The sequence below is a fragment of the Mizuhopecten yessoensis genome, unplaced genomic scaffold (assembly GCF_002113885.1).
Source record: "Mizuhopecten yessoensis strain PY_sf001 unplaced genomic scaffold, ASM211388v2 scaffold11175, whole genome shotgun sequence".
NCBI lineage: Eukaryota > Metazoa > Mollusca > Bivalvia > Pectinida > Pectinidae > Mizuhopecten > Mizuhopecten yessoensis.
The window spans coordinates 751,942-769,072 of NW_018408917.1; the positions used below are offsets into that span (position 1 = coordinate 751,942).

Genomic DNA, 17,131 nt, shown 5'->3' on the forward strand with positions numbered 1-17,131 from the left:
TGATAATTTTGATATCATATTTTTGATTTATTTCCATCATTTTTGTTATATGTAAACAGGGACAACTGTCATTGTGTAAATGTCACCCCTCTGCAAAAAGTTCCGATTTTTTTCAAGGAAGATAACTCTTACCCGGATCGAAGTGATTGTAAAATGTAAAATAAATTAATTATAAAGCCATTGTGTATATTTTGTTCAATTTCCCATTCTATATGTATAGATCTTTGTGTCCTGTTGGCTTTTAGCTTGTAGATAATCACTTTTATCCGTTCAAATTCAATAAAAAACACTTTGTGTAACATGTGTTACATATTTTGCGATAAATAAAATATTTGTAGGGTTAATTAGAAATGCTTCTTTTCATTTTATTATTGTTGTTATTGTTCCGAACAATGTCACACCCAAAAAAAACCCGGAAAATATTAAAATTGACGAAAATTCAATTTTTTGGTATTTTTTCCAAAAAAGTCCCCTAACTATCGGAGTGTTACGATTTTCATAAAATCAACTCTACATAGTTGCATAACCATTATATGAAAGTTTCAACGAATTTCGCTGGTTAATTACGAAAGTGTGGAGCCACCTTAAGAGGTGGCACTATAAATGATAATGTTGTAAGCACGGTCCAACAACAAACAGAACACAATACATCTCAAGCACACACGCAGGCATACACACATACATGCAGGGAGATATTAGCCAGGTGGCATAGGATTAGTAGTTAGCGCCTGATAAGGCAGCTCCAGTGAATTCCTCAAAATTGTATTGATTAGTGTATATATGCTTATAGTATTTATTGTATAAAGTTGTATATCTATGTACTGTAAAGCGCTTTAGAGTGGTTTATTCTAGCTAGATAGGGCGCTATATAGAATGTTGTTTATCATATTATCATTAATTATTTCATTTTCCGCATAGGGGTTTCATAATTTCCGACGTCATGTCGTCGTTGACTAACTGCGACGTGGAGCACGTGAAATGACATTAAACATTTCTTTCTGCCCTTGGATAGTTCTATCACAAAGTGTTAACAGTCATAAAAGCAAAACCTCAACACACACATTTAAAACCTCCGGCAATGTTGACTAATTATATATAAGTCCTCTGTCATAACACATCACAGCTAAACATGCGTGGTGTAATCCCATTCGTCTCCCGCAAGCAGTCAGACTCGTGACATAATTCCATTTAGGACTCGCATTCTCACTCGAGGCATACACAACTGTAGTCAACTTTGTAAAAATAACCATATGAAAATGATCATTGATAATCAATGATGTTGTAACTGAGCTGTATAGAATAATATGGACCAATGGCACCTCACGCGAATGAGAAAAGGAATTACTTAAGCAAGTAAGGATCCCTGTCCTATACTTTGGTTTTTGCTATATACAGTAACCTCCCCTTCACTTCCATCTGAATATAACTACAGCACAGTTAGGTCGGGATCGTTCCGTTGACCAGGTTGCTCAATCGGTTAGAGCAATGGTATTACAATCTGAAGTTCAGGGTTCGAATCCCGGTCTAGCCCCAACGAACTTTTACACTCAAAACACTGTTGTTGATTATATTTTGTTTATTTCATCATTATTATTTCTCATAAATGTTTCGCACGGTATACACTGAAAAAAAGGATTTATCAAAGCTTTAGTCAGGCCGAATAAAACAGATTCCAACACTTAGTACGGGGATGCTTATTGTACGGGAATGTATGGAACTCGACATTGCTTCTCATCTTACTGTATAATTGTCGTAGTAGTATTGAAAAACAGCTGTCGATCCTGACGAAATATACCTCTTATTAAAGCTTAAAGATAGATTTCTATTCCTTATATTTCAACTTTTATATAAAAATAATATGTTTCATTTGTCGAGTCTTCCGTAATTTGCTTAGTCGGTAAATCCAAGTAATAACAAGTAATAGAGTCTCGTGAGATCCTAGTATGTTTCTGAATGAAGGGTGATCGTGTTCGTCATTTCCTTGCTCACTTAATGTGTGTACAGTGACAACGGCCTTGAGTATTTTAAATATCACTTAGGACATATTGTCAGAACAGGTCCTCATTTTCTTGAATTCTGTTTCGTGGCACACATAAAAACAAAACATCTGATCGGTCGAATATTTGACTAATCAAAATGCAAATGTCTAAGCCAAGAGTGACACGGATTGGCGATACAAAACATGGCGATATTTTAGGACAAATTGAATAAAAGAATAAATGAGTGAGTGAAAGAAAGATTGAGTGAATATGAAAAAGTTAACGAATAAAAATGAATATAATGCTGAATGCATGTTCATAAAGAGATGAAAGATAATACGTTTATTGGTCGATTGGTTGGTTGTACGGAGTTTAACGTCCTACCAACAACTAAGGTCATTTAAGGCCGTGCCTCCATGTGTGTTGTTTATGCGTGCATGTGTGTTTATGTGCTGAAGGCAGGGCACATGTATATATGTTGGTGTGCTTGCCTCCTTATTATAGCGCGGATCTGATGCCGACTTTATAGTGTCATCTCACTGAAACACCATGCTGAAGGAACCCGGCACAGCATGTCATACTGTCACATTATACTGACAACGGGTGAACCAGTTGTTGTCTTTACCTTAAATGCTGAACGTTAAGCAGGGAATAACAACTACTATTTTTAAGGACTTTTGTAAATATGTCCCGGCATTGGGACGTAACCTATTGCCTTCCTACCAACACACATGAACCCTGTCTCCTGCATACACACACGCAAGCACGCATACACTACAAACATGGAGACACGTCCTTAAACGAACAAAGTTAAACCAAACCAAAACAATCCTAACTTCGGCGAACGTTCAGAAAGAATGAATATGAATGAACTAATATGAATTAATTAATATGAATGATTAATTGCAAAGAAACTGAAATTACTGAGATATCATCTCCGATACTGGGAAATATTAATCATTGAAAAATAAGTTAAATGTTTACTGTTACGTACGTTCATAGAAATCGGAAGCCACATTGGAGGTGGAATGGCTGCAGAAGACTGTTCCCACACCTTCAATCTGCAATGATCACAAGAACCGCGATTCATTCATAGGAAACTTCTACAATCCAGAATTTTAAACACGGACACCAGTGTGAGTATCGCTTTTTATAGCGTAATAAATATTGAAAGGTTGATTAAGCAAGTTAATTTAAGAAAACGAAACTCACCTCTGCCTCAATATATGCTCTTTTTGAAATCTGTTTCACGTTCAGTTCAAAGTAGACTGTTTTGACGGAGTTCACCTTCTTCTTACTCAGGAGCATCACTCCCGGGACATTCATCGCCTCTCGCGTCAAGTAGTCAAAACAGCGTAACCCGCCTTCCGCAGCGGAATTGACGAGGCAAGAAATACAGGTCTGACTTAGTGACATAATTCCACATCGAACAGTACAGTTTACGAGCGCTGCACGCTCGCTCGCCAGGGATGTACATGTTGAAAGTATGCACGCAACAGACAGTGCTGCATCTGAACCGTGGCATGGAGGAGCATTTAACAGACCCCATAGCATCGTTTTCTGATACAAACGCGGTGTATAGGCAAACACTTTTCGGTTTAATTTCTTCCGTATCCTAGCAACATCATTTCCGTACCATACCTGGAAATACAATGATTTAATTAATGTCACTTGTGTTGTGATAAAGGCAACATTTGGCCATTACCCCTGCATATCGGGGATTCCAGAGGTAATATATCTGCGGTGACCCTCTACATAGTGTAAGAGGCGACTGACGTGGGACAGCCTGTAGTGTTTCTATGCATTCTGTGGGACGCAAAAGCAACCAAAATACATATGCTGCTTTATTTTTGTTATCTCTCTTTCTTATTATGTTCGTTAACCAGTACCTTACCTTGCATTCTAATTCAATTGAGATGTAACACCGCATTTTTTTTTTTGAACACTCGAAATAATTTGCGATGGTATAGGCCTAACACGAAATACGATATACCGTCCGCAAATATCTCATTTGCATATGAGGCCCGGATGGCGATTATCAATGACGTCATTGACCCTTCTAATCCCGACACGTCATTAAATTGATTATTAATTACGTCACGAACAATAGCGTGACCCGTAAGGTCAGTATAATTCCGCCTCAAGCTGAGATTTGAGTCCGAACTCAAGAACTCAAGCTCAGCGTCTGTGTTTCGTTATCACAATCTAAAAACTCAGTTTAGCGCTTCCAGCTGAGGCAAACAAGTTGAGACTACCCAAGAGCAGACATAAGTTCGAACCCAAACTCGGAAATGAAGCTGTTTGCAGGCTTAGCGAACAGTTATGATGCCAAAAAAAATGTTACAATATTTATTTTTTCACAACCGTCCAAAATGTCGGAGACACACACAATCTTTACTGGACAAATGCGCACGTAAACAATATTATTGGTAATTTTTTAGCCATTTGTTGAAAATACAGTCGTTTGCGGTAGTGATAGCCCTGGACCCGAGTGCGATTTGAAAAATAAATAATCTTTGCGTTATAATTTCCAATCAAAGGACTTTAAATAAAAAATGAGTATATATTTTTTTAAATGATGTATTTCCGTGTTGTTTTACCTTTTGTAAGCCATGCCAATATATCGCGGCTTGTTTGTGTCTAAGTCAGACTGACTTGCGCCATGCTCCGAGATGATGTTTCAATCTAGACAATTTTACGGTAAAATAACAGATATTTGAATATGTTGACATGCAGTTCTGGGTATAATCAGTAATTTATTTCTATAGTTTACTCATAACAGTATAAATTTCATTCTGAAAAATAGCAAAAACGTTGCAAATACCTTGTGATGTAATTTCTCACGATCGTCGTCTGATCGTTAGAAACGCCTACTTTAAATGCGGGACTTGGTTAAACGCACCAGACAGCGATTTATCGTTCATGTATGTAAACTGAGTCCTAAATATTAGTCACATTTAAGGTTTTAAACCAAGCTCTTCTAATGTATGCTGTTTTATACCAAGGTACATATAGTACCAGTTGAAAAACAAAGTCGAAACATACATATGTAATATAATTTCCCTTGTGAATCATGATTTCAATTAACAACAGTGGGACAAAGGAATGACTTGATTGGAGTATCATACCACAGGGACCTGATACTTTGTTACTGCTATATGTGGACCCAACCGAAGATGTTCAGAGTAAATAGTTTAGGTCGAAATATAGCTACAAATTAGCAGGTCCCTGTGTATTTGTCTAACATCAAAAAGTTGTATTTTGAATCCACATGTGTTCTGTGGTGTATTGGGAATCTTTAAATGTATCCAAAATATTTAGATAAATATATAATTCTATGAACGTTCGTGGTTTTACATATGATTGCATGGCTTAAGCTTTTAAGATCCAATAAATGTCTGGGGTTTTTCGCATTATATTTTCATAATTTGCAGTTTCGCAGTTTTCAAGATACGTCAAGTGTATCCCAGAATGAAATATTTAACCATGAAGTTTTAGTTAGATAAAGAACAAAATGACGTTATGCAACAAATATATTTTCCTTTGAATAATCTTGAAAATCGCTCAACGACTGAACAGAATTAGATGTAGACCCCATTGTGAGAGAAATATTCAGATACATGTAATTCTCTTTCATGATTCAAATATTTCTCTCGTAGCATTACCAATGAGATCAGGAAAACACACTGAAATATGTAAAAATGCATGAAACTTAGAGGGAAAAAAGACAACCGTGACCTGTAATTTGGTAAAGGACTACATATATGTAGATAACATCTTCATTATCAAAAAAAAATAAAAAAAATATTAAAACAAAATGTATGAAAAAAAGTCGGCGGTGGATTGGAAAACACTGATCTGACATTTACTACATTTCACATTTATAAGGAATCACTTCCCACAATCTACATATATGTTAATTACAAAAATGTTTTACATGCAAGTGACGATCAATGATAACGAAAAAGAACTAGAAGAAATGAATATCGTTTCTGTGGAAATTTTAAAACCCGTATTTAATAAATGATGAAATGTAAGTCTATTATTTGTAAAATTCGACGTTTATTAATATCAAATCTTTCCAAAATTATTTCGACGTAAACTTATGATTTGACAGAGGAACTCAGAGGAAGTTTACGTCGGTAAGCTCAGCTGAGCTTGAGTTAAACCAGCCGAACTAAAGTTAGAAAAAAACCGGATTTGTGATACCCATTTGCCGGTTTATCTCAGCTGAGCTCAAACCTAAGATTGAGCTTGACAACACACTAACATAATAACTCTCTCTGGAAATCAACACTTCCGTATCGTTAATACACACCTCTTGAAGACACATGATGTCATAATCCCTGGTTTTCAGTGTCTGGATGACGCGTGCTAATCGTGTATTATAATTGGCTATATAACCGGTGAGGCCGACATTAAAGGATTGTATGTTGACTGTCTGGACCACGCCCCATAGTGACGTCATACACATTGACGTCATAAACAGCAGCTGCACTAACGTCATGGTGTGATTTCTAGGAACAGAACCAAAGAAAAGTTTTAAAATTGAGTTGTAGACCGCTACAAAATCTATGTAAATATCATGTTTGTAGACATAATGACGAGAATGAGTGATTTGGAATTTAAATATTCTAGTAACTAATGCAAAAATATGTCTCACTTATGTATTAATTTCATCAGTTGATATTGACGGGAACAAATTAAATTGTCTAATCAAAATGAACCAAATTGATTGGGCATACGTTATAACAGCATCACAAAAAGACCCTCATCACAATAATTGACAAATGTTGAGAAATAGCATAATTTCATATCGCAGCGAATGCCATTCTACAAAGAACCAAATTGAATATGTAATATCATAAAAATTCAATGGAAATAACAATAAAACATGAATGAATGACTGGATGAATGACTGGATGAATGAAATCTCTCTTCCACACGGACAATATGTGTAAGGATACTGAATCCAGGGCCCCAACACTGACAGTTTTCAAAAAATTGTTGTTGGGCATCAATGACGAACAATATAATTTGTTATCAATTTGCCTGAATTTTTCTTGATTTGTAGAATTACTTTTTAACTTCAGGTTTAAATTTCCGAGGAGAAGTATTCGTATCAACTCTTAGAATATCCGAGGATCCGCCATTTTGTCCTAGTTATATCTTGTTATTTCTTAATTAATGCACTTAATCATAGGAGGTCGTGTAAACAGATACAGCTAACACTATAGTTCACTATTTCTATATTTAGCTACTGTACCTACGTGTATATTTATGATTACTATGCCTATTTATGAAAGCAACGGATAAAAGATAACCAGTGGATTTCCTTCACCACAATTCTGTTTTAAATCATCCCCTTAAAAGCACAAGAGGGTATGGTAATACTCCCTGGAAAACGGAAATCCGCTAATGGATTCAAGAAATTAGTTCCTTTTTTTCTCACAGTTTTGTTTTAAAAAAACAGGAGTGACGCCACATCATCAAGAATAGTTTCCATCGAGTGTTAATTATAAAAGATTGTTTCATTTTTACCGGTAAAATATTGAAATATCTTTTTATGAATTCAATCCGTCGTCTCCGCGGGCATTTAGATATATGTCAGCCATAAGAAATTTGAAATTTAAATACCAAAATTAAAAAATAATATTTGCATTTCTTTGTTATAAAATAAAATTTAAAAAGAATGAGTGTCTATACGGCCCTTTTTTGGCCCCGGTATGTTCAAAGATCTCCTATTGTTTTACATGACAAATTGTGTAAAAAACTAAGGTACATTGTAAAAGTTTGACCGAAAATGGGTTTTTGGGGGTACCAAAAGGAGTAGGGTAAATTACAAATATGATTTGCTGTTTTCAACATGAGCTAAAACAACCAAAATAATATGATTTATATTTCTGGAAACATGTGTAAATTAAACAAGCATATATAAAAGAATGAAAAATGACAGAAATTCAATCCTCACTTGAAGGTTGTTTACATATAACGGAGGATTAAGACAGGGGGTTGTTTGAGGTAATTTTTAAATGAAAATTGTTTTATTTTCTCAATAATTTCCTTTCTAATTCATATTTTGAGTTGAAATTTACAACTTCACTAATTTGAGTACATTTACATAAATTGCATATTCACTTCACACTTTTCTTTTGTTTTATACTGAGTTATGGCTTCTGAACACATTTCAAACTTGGCAATTTCAAATATCTCTCAATCTTAAGGGAATCAAAAGATGCAGGAAACCCTCTTTATGCTACAAGTATAATATATTAATAGTTAATATTGTATATTATATATATCATATAATATTTGCTCAACACTTGTGGCTGAAGTGACGTCCAGTTCCAGATTTGATTTGTTTTCTTACTTATCATGGTTTATTACAAATAAGAAATGGCATTTGCCAACACAACTACTGTAAAATGATTAATTTGATATATGAAGCTGGTAATTTTAAGTCTCCTACCCTCAAGGAAAGTATCTGTTTAAATCAGCAGTGACGGATCCAGAGACCTATCTGGGGGGTTTCCAAATNTTACAGTTAACCCATGTCATTGTTTTAACAATTGTTCTGCATATTTCAATGATAAGGGCTGATTGTACATAAAAGGCATTTTGGGATAAGCATGCAACTTGGCATATATATTAGTTGAAAATCCAAATATACCGGGGCCCAAAAAGGGCCTTATAGACACTCATCCTTTACTTTGGCCATTTCATTTAATTTAAATCACATATTTCATTTTTTTCTGACAATAACAAATGTATGTGATATATAATTACAATACGTATACAAATGTATGTGGTATATAATTACAATATGTATACAAATGTATGTGGTATATAATTATCATAGTTACACTTACCTTGCTAGGGGTTCAATGTATGTGTGCGTGATCTTATGAGACCAGACACTTTTCTTTCAGAGCACCTGACAGTCCCGCCCTCCATTTATTGGATGAAGCGATCTGAATGGTTCTTTCTCTAACGGAACTGCATATTACATCTCTGTTAAAGTGAGATAACCGTAAGATTCGCTGAACGAAAATTAATTTGCGAAATCACTATTGAGATACATTGTAGTATACATGGATCGCTACGCCGAAGATGGAACCATGTAAACAAAATGGCGAATAAAGATGAGACAGGGAGAAGAGCAAGTTAAGGCTAGCTTTTTATGTTTGAGTTGGGGAAGGGAAACGAGTACTGATATAAACAATTTATATAGAGGGGAAATTAACTATCGTTTTTGTACATGGCGGCCTTATGTATCATGTTATCATTATTATTTTATGGGAGAAGACGAATTTTAAGGGATTTGTTTTATCTTGTTCGATCCCATCTTTTATATTAAATGCTTACATTTGACTATATACGATTTGGAGTTAAATGTTTATCTATTTTATGAGCGCTAGAAACAAGTCGTAATTTCATTAAGTTGGCGTGTCCTTACAGATAACACTCCCTTCAATGAAATTGCAGAGGGCACTCCAATATTAATAGTTTACTCCGTTAGTGTTCCTTGCGACCGGCCGGAAATTATAGACCAAAACTATATACACTTCTGAAGATTAAAGCTCTTTTGACATTTATTCATGGCATGAAACCGTGTTGCTCATAATCATAATCCTTTATGAGCGGAAGCGCATCCTAGAGTAAATGCATTTAAAATATTTCCAAATCTAGATGACCGAGATCAGGTCGCTCCGACCGCTTAAATGAAAGTGAGAAATATCTTCTCTTGTAATCTAACGTTATACAAGCTAATGGTAGGTATCAGAAATATATACGTAATATTTAATATTAATAGCTATATTTAAAAGCCTTTGATTTATCTAGTGTGTTATCCAATAGTCCTCAAGCGAATAGGTCATGAACTGACGATGACCGTTCGTCAAATAAAATCGATACGTATCAGGGCAAATACGACTCAATATTGAATCATGATAAATTTCACAGAAAAAAACCCAATCCAGACTTTATTTTGCTTTATGGAATACTATTGACAGAATTCAAACTGAAACTATAATGTGTATCTAATAAGAAAGTGAGCTTTGAATACGTTTATTCATAGTCACTATAAATGTCAACCGGCACGTGAAGTACAGCACTACACGAAGAGCGCTAGCGCTTCATGTTGTAGTTGTGACGTTCCAGTTGGCAGTGAACATGAATACCAACTGAAAGCTATTAGTTACTTATATTTACCAATCTTCTTTTGGATATTCTTTATAAAAATCAATCAACATTACATATACAACGTACTTAACGTACGTGTATCAACATTACATATACAACGTACTTATCGTACAAGTGTATTAACATTATATATACAACGTACTTAACGTACAAGTGTATCAACATTACATATACAACGTACTTAACGTACACGTGTATCAACATTACATATACAACGTACTTAACGTACAAGTGTATCAACATTACATATACAACGTACTTAACGTACAAGTGTATCAACATTACATATACAACGTACTTAACGTACAAGTGTATCAACATTACATATACAACGTACTTAACGTACAAGTGTATCAACATTACATATACAACGTACTTAACGTACAAGTGTATCAACATTACATATACAACGTACTTAACGTACAAGTGTATCAACATTACATATACAACGTACTTAACGTACAAGTGTATCAACATTACATATACAACGTACTTAACGTACAAGTGTATCAACATTACATATACAACGTACTTAACGTACAAGTGTATCAACATTACATATACAACGTACTTAACGTACAAGTGTATCAACATTACATATACAACGTACTTAACGTACAAGTGTATCAACATTACATATACAACGTACTTAACGTACAAGTGTATCAACATTACATATACAACGTACTTAACGTACAAGTGTATCAACATTACATATACAACGTACTTAACGTACAAGTGTATCAACATTACATATACAACGTACTTAACGTACAAGTGTATCAACATTACATATACAACGTACTTAACGTACAAGTGTATCAACATTACATATACAACGTACTTAACGTACAAGTGTATCAACATTACATATACAACGTACTTAACGTACAAGTGTATCAACATTACATATACAACGTACTTAACGTACAAGTGTATCAACATTACATATACAACGTACTTAACGTACAAGTGTATCAACATTACATATACAACGTACTTAACGTACAAGTGTATCAACATTACATATACAACGTACTTAACGTACAAGTGTATCAACATTACATATACAACGTACTTAACGTACAAGTGTATCAACATTACATATACAACGTACTTAACGTACAAGTGTATCAACATTACATATACAACGTACTTAACGTACAAGTGTATCAACATTACATATACAACGTACTTAACGTACAAGTGTATCAACATTACATATACAACGTACTTAACGTACAAGTGTATCAACATTACATATACAACGTACTTAACGTACAAGTGTATCAACATTACATATACAACGTACTTAACGTACAAGTGTATCAACATTACATATACAACGTACTTAACGTACAAGTGTATCAACATTACATATACAACGTACTTAACGTACAAGTGTATCAACATTACATATACAACGTACTTAACGTACAAGTGTATCAACATTACATATACAACGTACTTAACGTACAAGTGTATCAACATTACATATACAACGTACTTAACGTACAAGTGTATCAACATTACATATACAACGTACTTAACGTACAAGTGTATCAACATTACATATACAACGTACTTAACGTACAAGTGTATCAACATTACATATACAACGTACTTAACGTACAAGTGTATCAACATTACATATACAACGTACTTAACGTACAAGTGTATCAACATTACATATACAACGTTCTTAACGTACAAGTGTATTAACATTACATATACAACGTACTTAACGTACAAGTGTATCAACATTACATATACAACGTACTTAACGTACAAGTGTTTCAACATTACATCATTGCACTAGTAACAACGTAGTTATAGGTACAAGGTGTAATGTAATTGCCATAACTGTATGTAAGAGTTGCCTCCCTTAGAATTCTACATTATTATTGTTGATTATTGTTGTAATCGACCTTTATTTTATGACTTATTGATGGGGCAAGCGACCCTTATAAAAAGCAAATGTTGAACGCCATCTTGAGTCTGGTGTCATATGTCACACAAGGCACCCTATATATATGAAATATACACGACAAAACAAAGAAACGCTTAAACTTACATCCTGCATAACTCCTTTATCTGTAAAGCACGATTGTAACGTTTTGTTCATGTACCATTCAATGAACTCCTTTATGGATGACCAGGACTAAAATCAGTCAAACATGACCTATTCCGTGTGTGGCTTTGTTAAATACGTTAGTCCAAATCACGTGACCCGACTAAAATTAGGCATTGTTTTCGCAAATAATCATATAACACGAGACGTTGACATTAACCCCATCATATTTCCATACAAACAGTTTATATTTTGCCATTGCATAACGCATGCTTCTAGTTTTCTGAAACCAAGCATCTTTGCCAGGTCAAGAAGCCACACTGGCCACAACAGCTTATACATGGCCTTGATCATATTTATTCCGTAATGGCCAAGACCTAAGATATAATACAAAGTCATGAAATAATAACAATATTACAATAAGGGTAATTCAGTGTTTACGATATGAATCGATTTAGCTGCCAATGAATTTTAATTTTAAGCATGTTTTCAGTTAATAACCTGTGAATTTAAACACATATTTTCTACGTACCTGTTAACATTATAATGTTGTTTTATTTCCGGCATTGGCTCATGTCGACATTTGTGAAATGTTGGAATTCGTCCCTGTGGGTCGTGACATTGGCCTTGTCCTCCAATTCTCTGGGACATTCCGTACATTTGTGGATGTTTTCCAAAACTCTACTACCCAAGAGTGTATAACAAACCCTCGCACCCCACAAATGTCCATTGCCTTTGGTCCCCCATCTCACACAACTCTTTGATGTTATTAAGTACCTAAAGGAAACGTCAATATTTAAGTTCCGTACAAATGCATGATATTCATATATACTGCTCTTGTTTTTCGGGAACACGTTTCTAGACGGGGAAGCCGACTGAAACATTGGCTATTAGTATTTTATTTAATGGAAATACAGAACACACAAACCAGCTTATATGACGATGCTTACAATCAAATATAGATGTATAATGATTATTATTATCAATAAAGCATAATCTTCATGTTACACATCAGATCACATATCTCTTCATCATATTTATTTTGTTTTTATTGATGCTGTCATTTATCTTCTGGGCGGACTTTCATCGGCATGGCCGGATATATGAAGGTAGAGCTATATAAATAAATGCGTCTTGTCAGTTATTGTGTCATGTGCAGGAATAGGAATACCAATAACTAAGATCTAATTGAAATATGCAATGCTTCTTCAGCAGTTATTTCATTTTATTATGTCTCCCGTTCTTCTTCTTCTTTTTCTGGTTTTTCTAATCTGACTTGTCCGGGCCATAACTTTTAAACCGTTAAAGATATCTTGATGACACTTTAGGTATGCATGCATCACCCACAGGATTTGTGCATTGCACTAGAATTAGTTCACTGTGACCTTCACCTCAAGTTCAAAGGTCAAATAAGTGCACATTTTCAGTAAATTCTTGTCCGGCCCGTAAATTTCAAGCCGTTAAAGATATCTTAGTCAAACTTGAAGTATATCTACATCACCCACAGAAGGTGTGTAGTGCACTGGAATTAGGTCTCGTGCAATACTATATACAGAATTATGGCCCTTTGTTTAATGTTAATACCGAAGTTTGTCCAGAGCATAAGTTCTATGTTATTTCACCTACGTTGACCATACTTACCATATTGATGTATCTTGGGAAGACGGAATTTCTCACACTAAAATAAGATTTTATGCCCCGCTATATACAGAGTTATTGCCCTTTGTTTATTTTTAATATCGAGGTTTGTCCACGGCATAACTTCTAAACCATTAAAGATATCTTAATCAAACTTGAAGTATACCTGCATCACTCACAGAAGGTGTGCAGTACACTGGAATTATATCTCGTGCGTCACTGTATACAGAATTATGACCCTTTGTCTAATTTTAATACCGACGTTTGTCCACGGCGTAACTTCCATGTTATTAGGGCCCCGCATCAAAGATGCGGGTGCCCTATACTAATTCATCCGTCCGTCCGTCACAATCAAACAAGGTATTCAACTGACCAAAGGTCAAGGTCATTGGGTAAAATGTCAAGATCAAATTTTGTATCTTTTCCCTTATGAACATTTTGTTATGACATTATGAAGCAAAGTTGGTTGGAATTTAATTAAGAGTCAACTGACTTAAGGTCAAGGTCACTAGGTCAAAGGGTAAGGTCAAATTCAGAATCTTTTCACTGGGGAACATTTTGTTATGACACTTTGAAACAAAGTTGGTCTGAATTAAACAAGGAGTCAGTTGACCAAAGGTCAAGGTCACTGGGTCAAAGATGGTTACATTTTGTATCTTTTCACATGTGAACATTTCGTTTTGACACTTTGAAGCAATGTTGGTCAGAATTAAACAAGGAGTCAATTGACCAAAGGTCAAGGTCACTTGGTCAAAGGTCCAGGTCAAATTTTGTATCTTTTCCATTATGAACATTTTGTTATAACATTATGAAGCAAAGTTGGTTGGAATTTAACAAGGAGTCAACTGATTTAAGGTCACGGTCACTGGGTTAATTTTAAGGTCAGATATTGTATCTTTTTTACTGATGAACATTTTTTGTATGTTATTATGAAACAAAGTTGTTTAGAACTTAACACGTAGTCAACTGACCAAAGGTCAAGGTAACGGGTTACAAAGGTTCAAGGTCAAGGTCAAGTTTTGTAAAAAAAAATACTGATGAACATTTTGTTATATTATGAAGCAAAGTTGGTCGGAATTAAAGAATGAGTCATCTGATTTAAGATCAGGGTCACTGGGTTAAAGGTCAAGGTCATTTGGGTTCAAAGGCCAAAGACAAAGCGGATCACTTACTTTGACCCTGGCTCTTGATGGGGGAGGTATTTAAGGTGAAATAAAACAAATCAAAGCTAACAAATGAGTATTGCACCGGTATTTACATTTGTGTTAGCCCAGCAAATATGGAGGTGGAAGGAAACAAGACTCACATCATAGTACATGTCAAACGTCAAGCTCAGCTATATGATTATGAGGGATATATTGCCACAAGACGGGGCCCTTACTGACCTGTCAGTGTTCTAGTTTCACCTACGTTGTCCAAACTTGCTAAAGTTTTAATGTATCTTGGTAAGTAGGAGTGTCAAATTCTAAATTCTGGTCTCGTGCCCCACTATATAAGCGATATGGCCCTTTGTTAATTTTTTATACCGGAGTTTTTCTATTGGCTGATAAGGGGAGACATATTTTTTTGTTCACAAAAACAAAATTCTAGTTGAGTTATAGTTTTCTATAGTTTTTTGTATAGTTGCATTATCCGGAGCAATTCTACGCAACTGCTCGTTGGCATACTGCGGGATAGGTCTATCTGCTCGTTGGCATACTGCGGGATAGGTCTATCTGCTCGTTGGCATACTGCGGGATAGGTCTAGCTGCTCGTTGGCATACTGCAGGGTAGGTCTAGCTGCTCGTCAATGTGATCTGACCCGTCCCTCTTTTGTGCGGCAAACACTTTCTTTATTTACTCAGAGATGAACTGGGCCCGTATTCATGAAGCCGTTCTCATGCTCAAGCATGGAATCTGTGCTCGTACCAGCTTTATTGTCACTCACTTAAATCATGTCGAACGATCAAAAAGTCAATTATAAACACTGACAACTGTATTCATCTTTAAGTCTCTTTAATATTTTTCCAAATCATTGACAAAATAATTAAAATAATTTATAAGAAATAAGGCTTGAACACAAAATTCTTGCTTGAACATGATAACGGTTTACGGGCCCAGATCTCTGAAATGTATTTTATCACTTGCAATACAACGGCATTTCCTTTCCGCGTTATCCTACAACTATGTGTATTGTTTTACTTTATCGCGAAGATAATGTGTGATCAAGTACTTTTACATTTTTTACGTGAATGTATGATGAAATATGTTTTATACTTATTGCCTTAACTCGAATCTTTCACGCTATTTGGGAGGCTCCAAATCATGAAAATATGACCGGGAAAACTCGAGCGTGTGAGGTACATACGATGATGTATTTCCCGTCATGTGATCTATGGAATACAGTGAGACATGCTGTTACATAAATTGGCCATAATAATAACGCTTATGTATCTGTATACGTTCTTTTAAATCATCCGATACATATACTTCTTGAATTTAAATTTTCGTTGCACACAGTGCTGTTGCAGCTTGGGCGTAAACACTGCCAAGGTACTCTTGTCCACTTTCAGCTTATTCACAGGGGACAGATCCAGTCTGTTTTGAAGGTGGATGGGAGAATCTGGCGGTTAATGCATAATCGTGGAAATAACGCTTGCGGTGCTTTTGAAGTTTGATTCTACACGCCATATATTCTCTGGATTACCTAATTTCAAAAGACGTTATGTAGTATTTCTGTAAGTTATGAGGTGTTCCATGTAAAAAAAATAGGAGAGGTGTAAATCGTACACCCCCACCCCTAAATACTATAAAACGTCAATTAGATTAAATAAGTCATTGGTTTCAAATTTGTGCTTTTAGCGATAGAGTTGTTAAGAACAATCATAACATCCGATATTAAATAGGCCTAGTTGTTGTTGTTGTAAAAATGTAACAACATTGGCACCTTTTGGACAAGTCAATGACCCCTGAGAGTGGTCCTTGTTCCAATTTACCACGTACGAGTAGGATCCGGCCGCGGAACCGGGCCTGAATACCAACGGACCTCTTACCTCCAGTCATGAAGTATGTCATTAACGATTGTGAAAACGACAAAGGCCCAAAGAAGTAAGAGTTACAGGCAACGTAAATTTTCTTCGTGGCCTTTGCAACATACATTGTACAAAAGTTTTTTTATCCTCCTTATCTGCAGTACTGACCCCTCCCAGAAACTTAACGAGGACAGCTTGACGTTAAGAAAGCCAAGCTGAAGAACAACAGC

General features: G+C 35.2%; 1 protein-coding gene across 1 annotated transcript in view; it reads right to left on the reverse strand.

Moving 5' to 3' along the window:
* LOC110440236 overlaps window positions 1–8,928 on the reverse strand; it is a 13,699-nt gene extending 4,771 nt beyond the window's left edge. Inside the window, exons 1-4 of the mRNA XM_021483182.1 lie at window positions 8,849–8,928; window positions 6,298–6,496; window positions 3,192–3,620; window positions 2,974–3,040 (exon numbers count right to left, since the gene is read on the reverse strand). Coding sequence (XP_021338857.1) covers window positions 2,974–3,040; window positions 3,192–3,620; window positions 6,298–6,486 — 685 coding nt within the window. The 5' untranslated portion in view covers window positions 6,487–6,496; window positions 8,849–8,928. The remainder of the gene's footprint in view (window positions 1–2,973; window positions 3,041–3,191; window positions 3,621–6,297; window positions 6,497–8,848) is intronic.
* Between the last annotated feature and the right edge of the window lie 8,203 nt (window positions 8,929–17,131).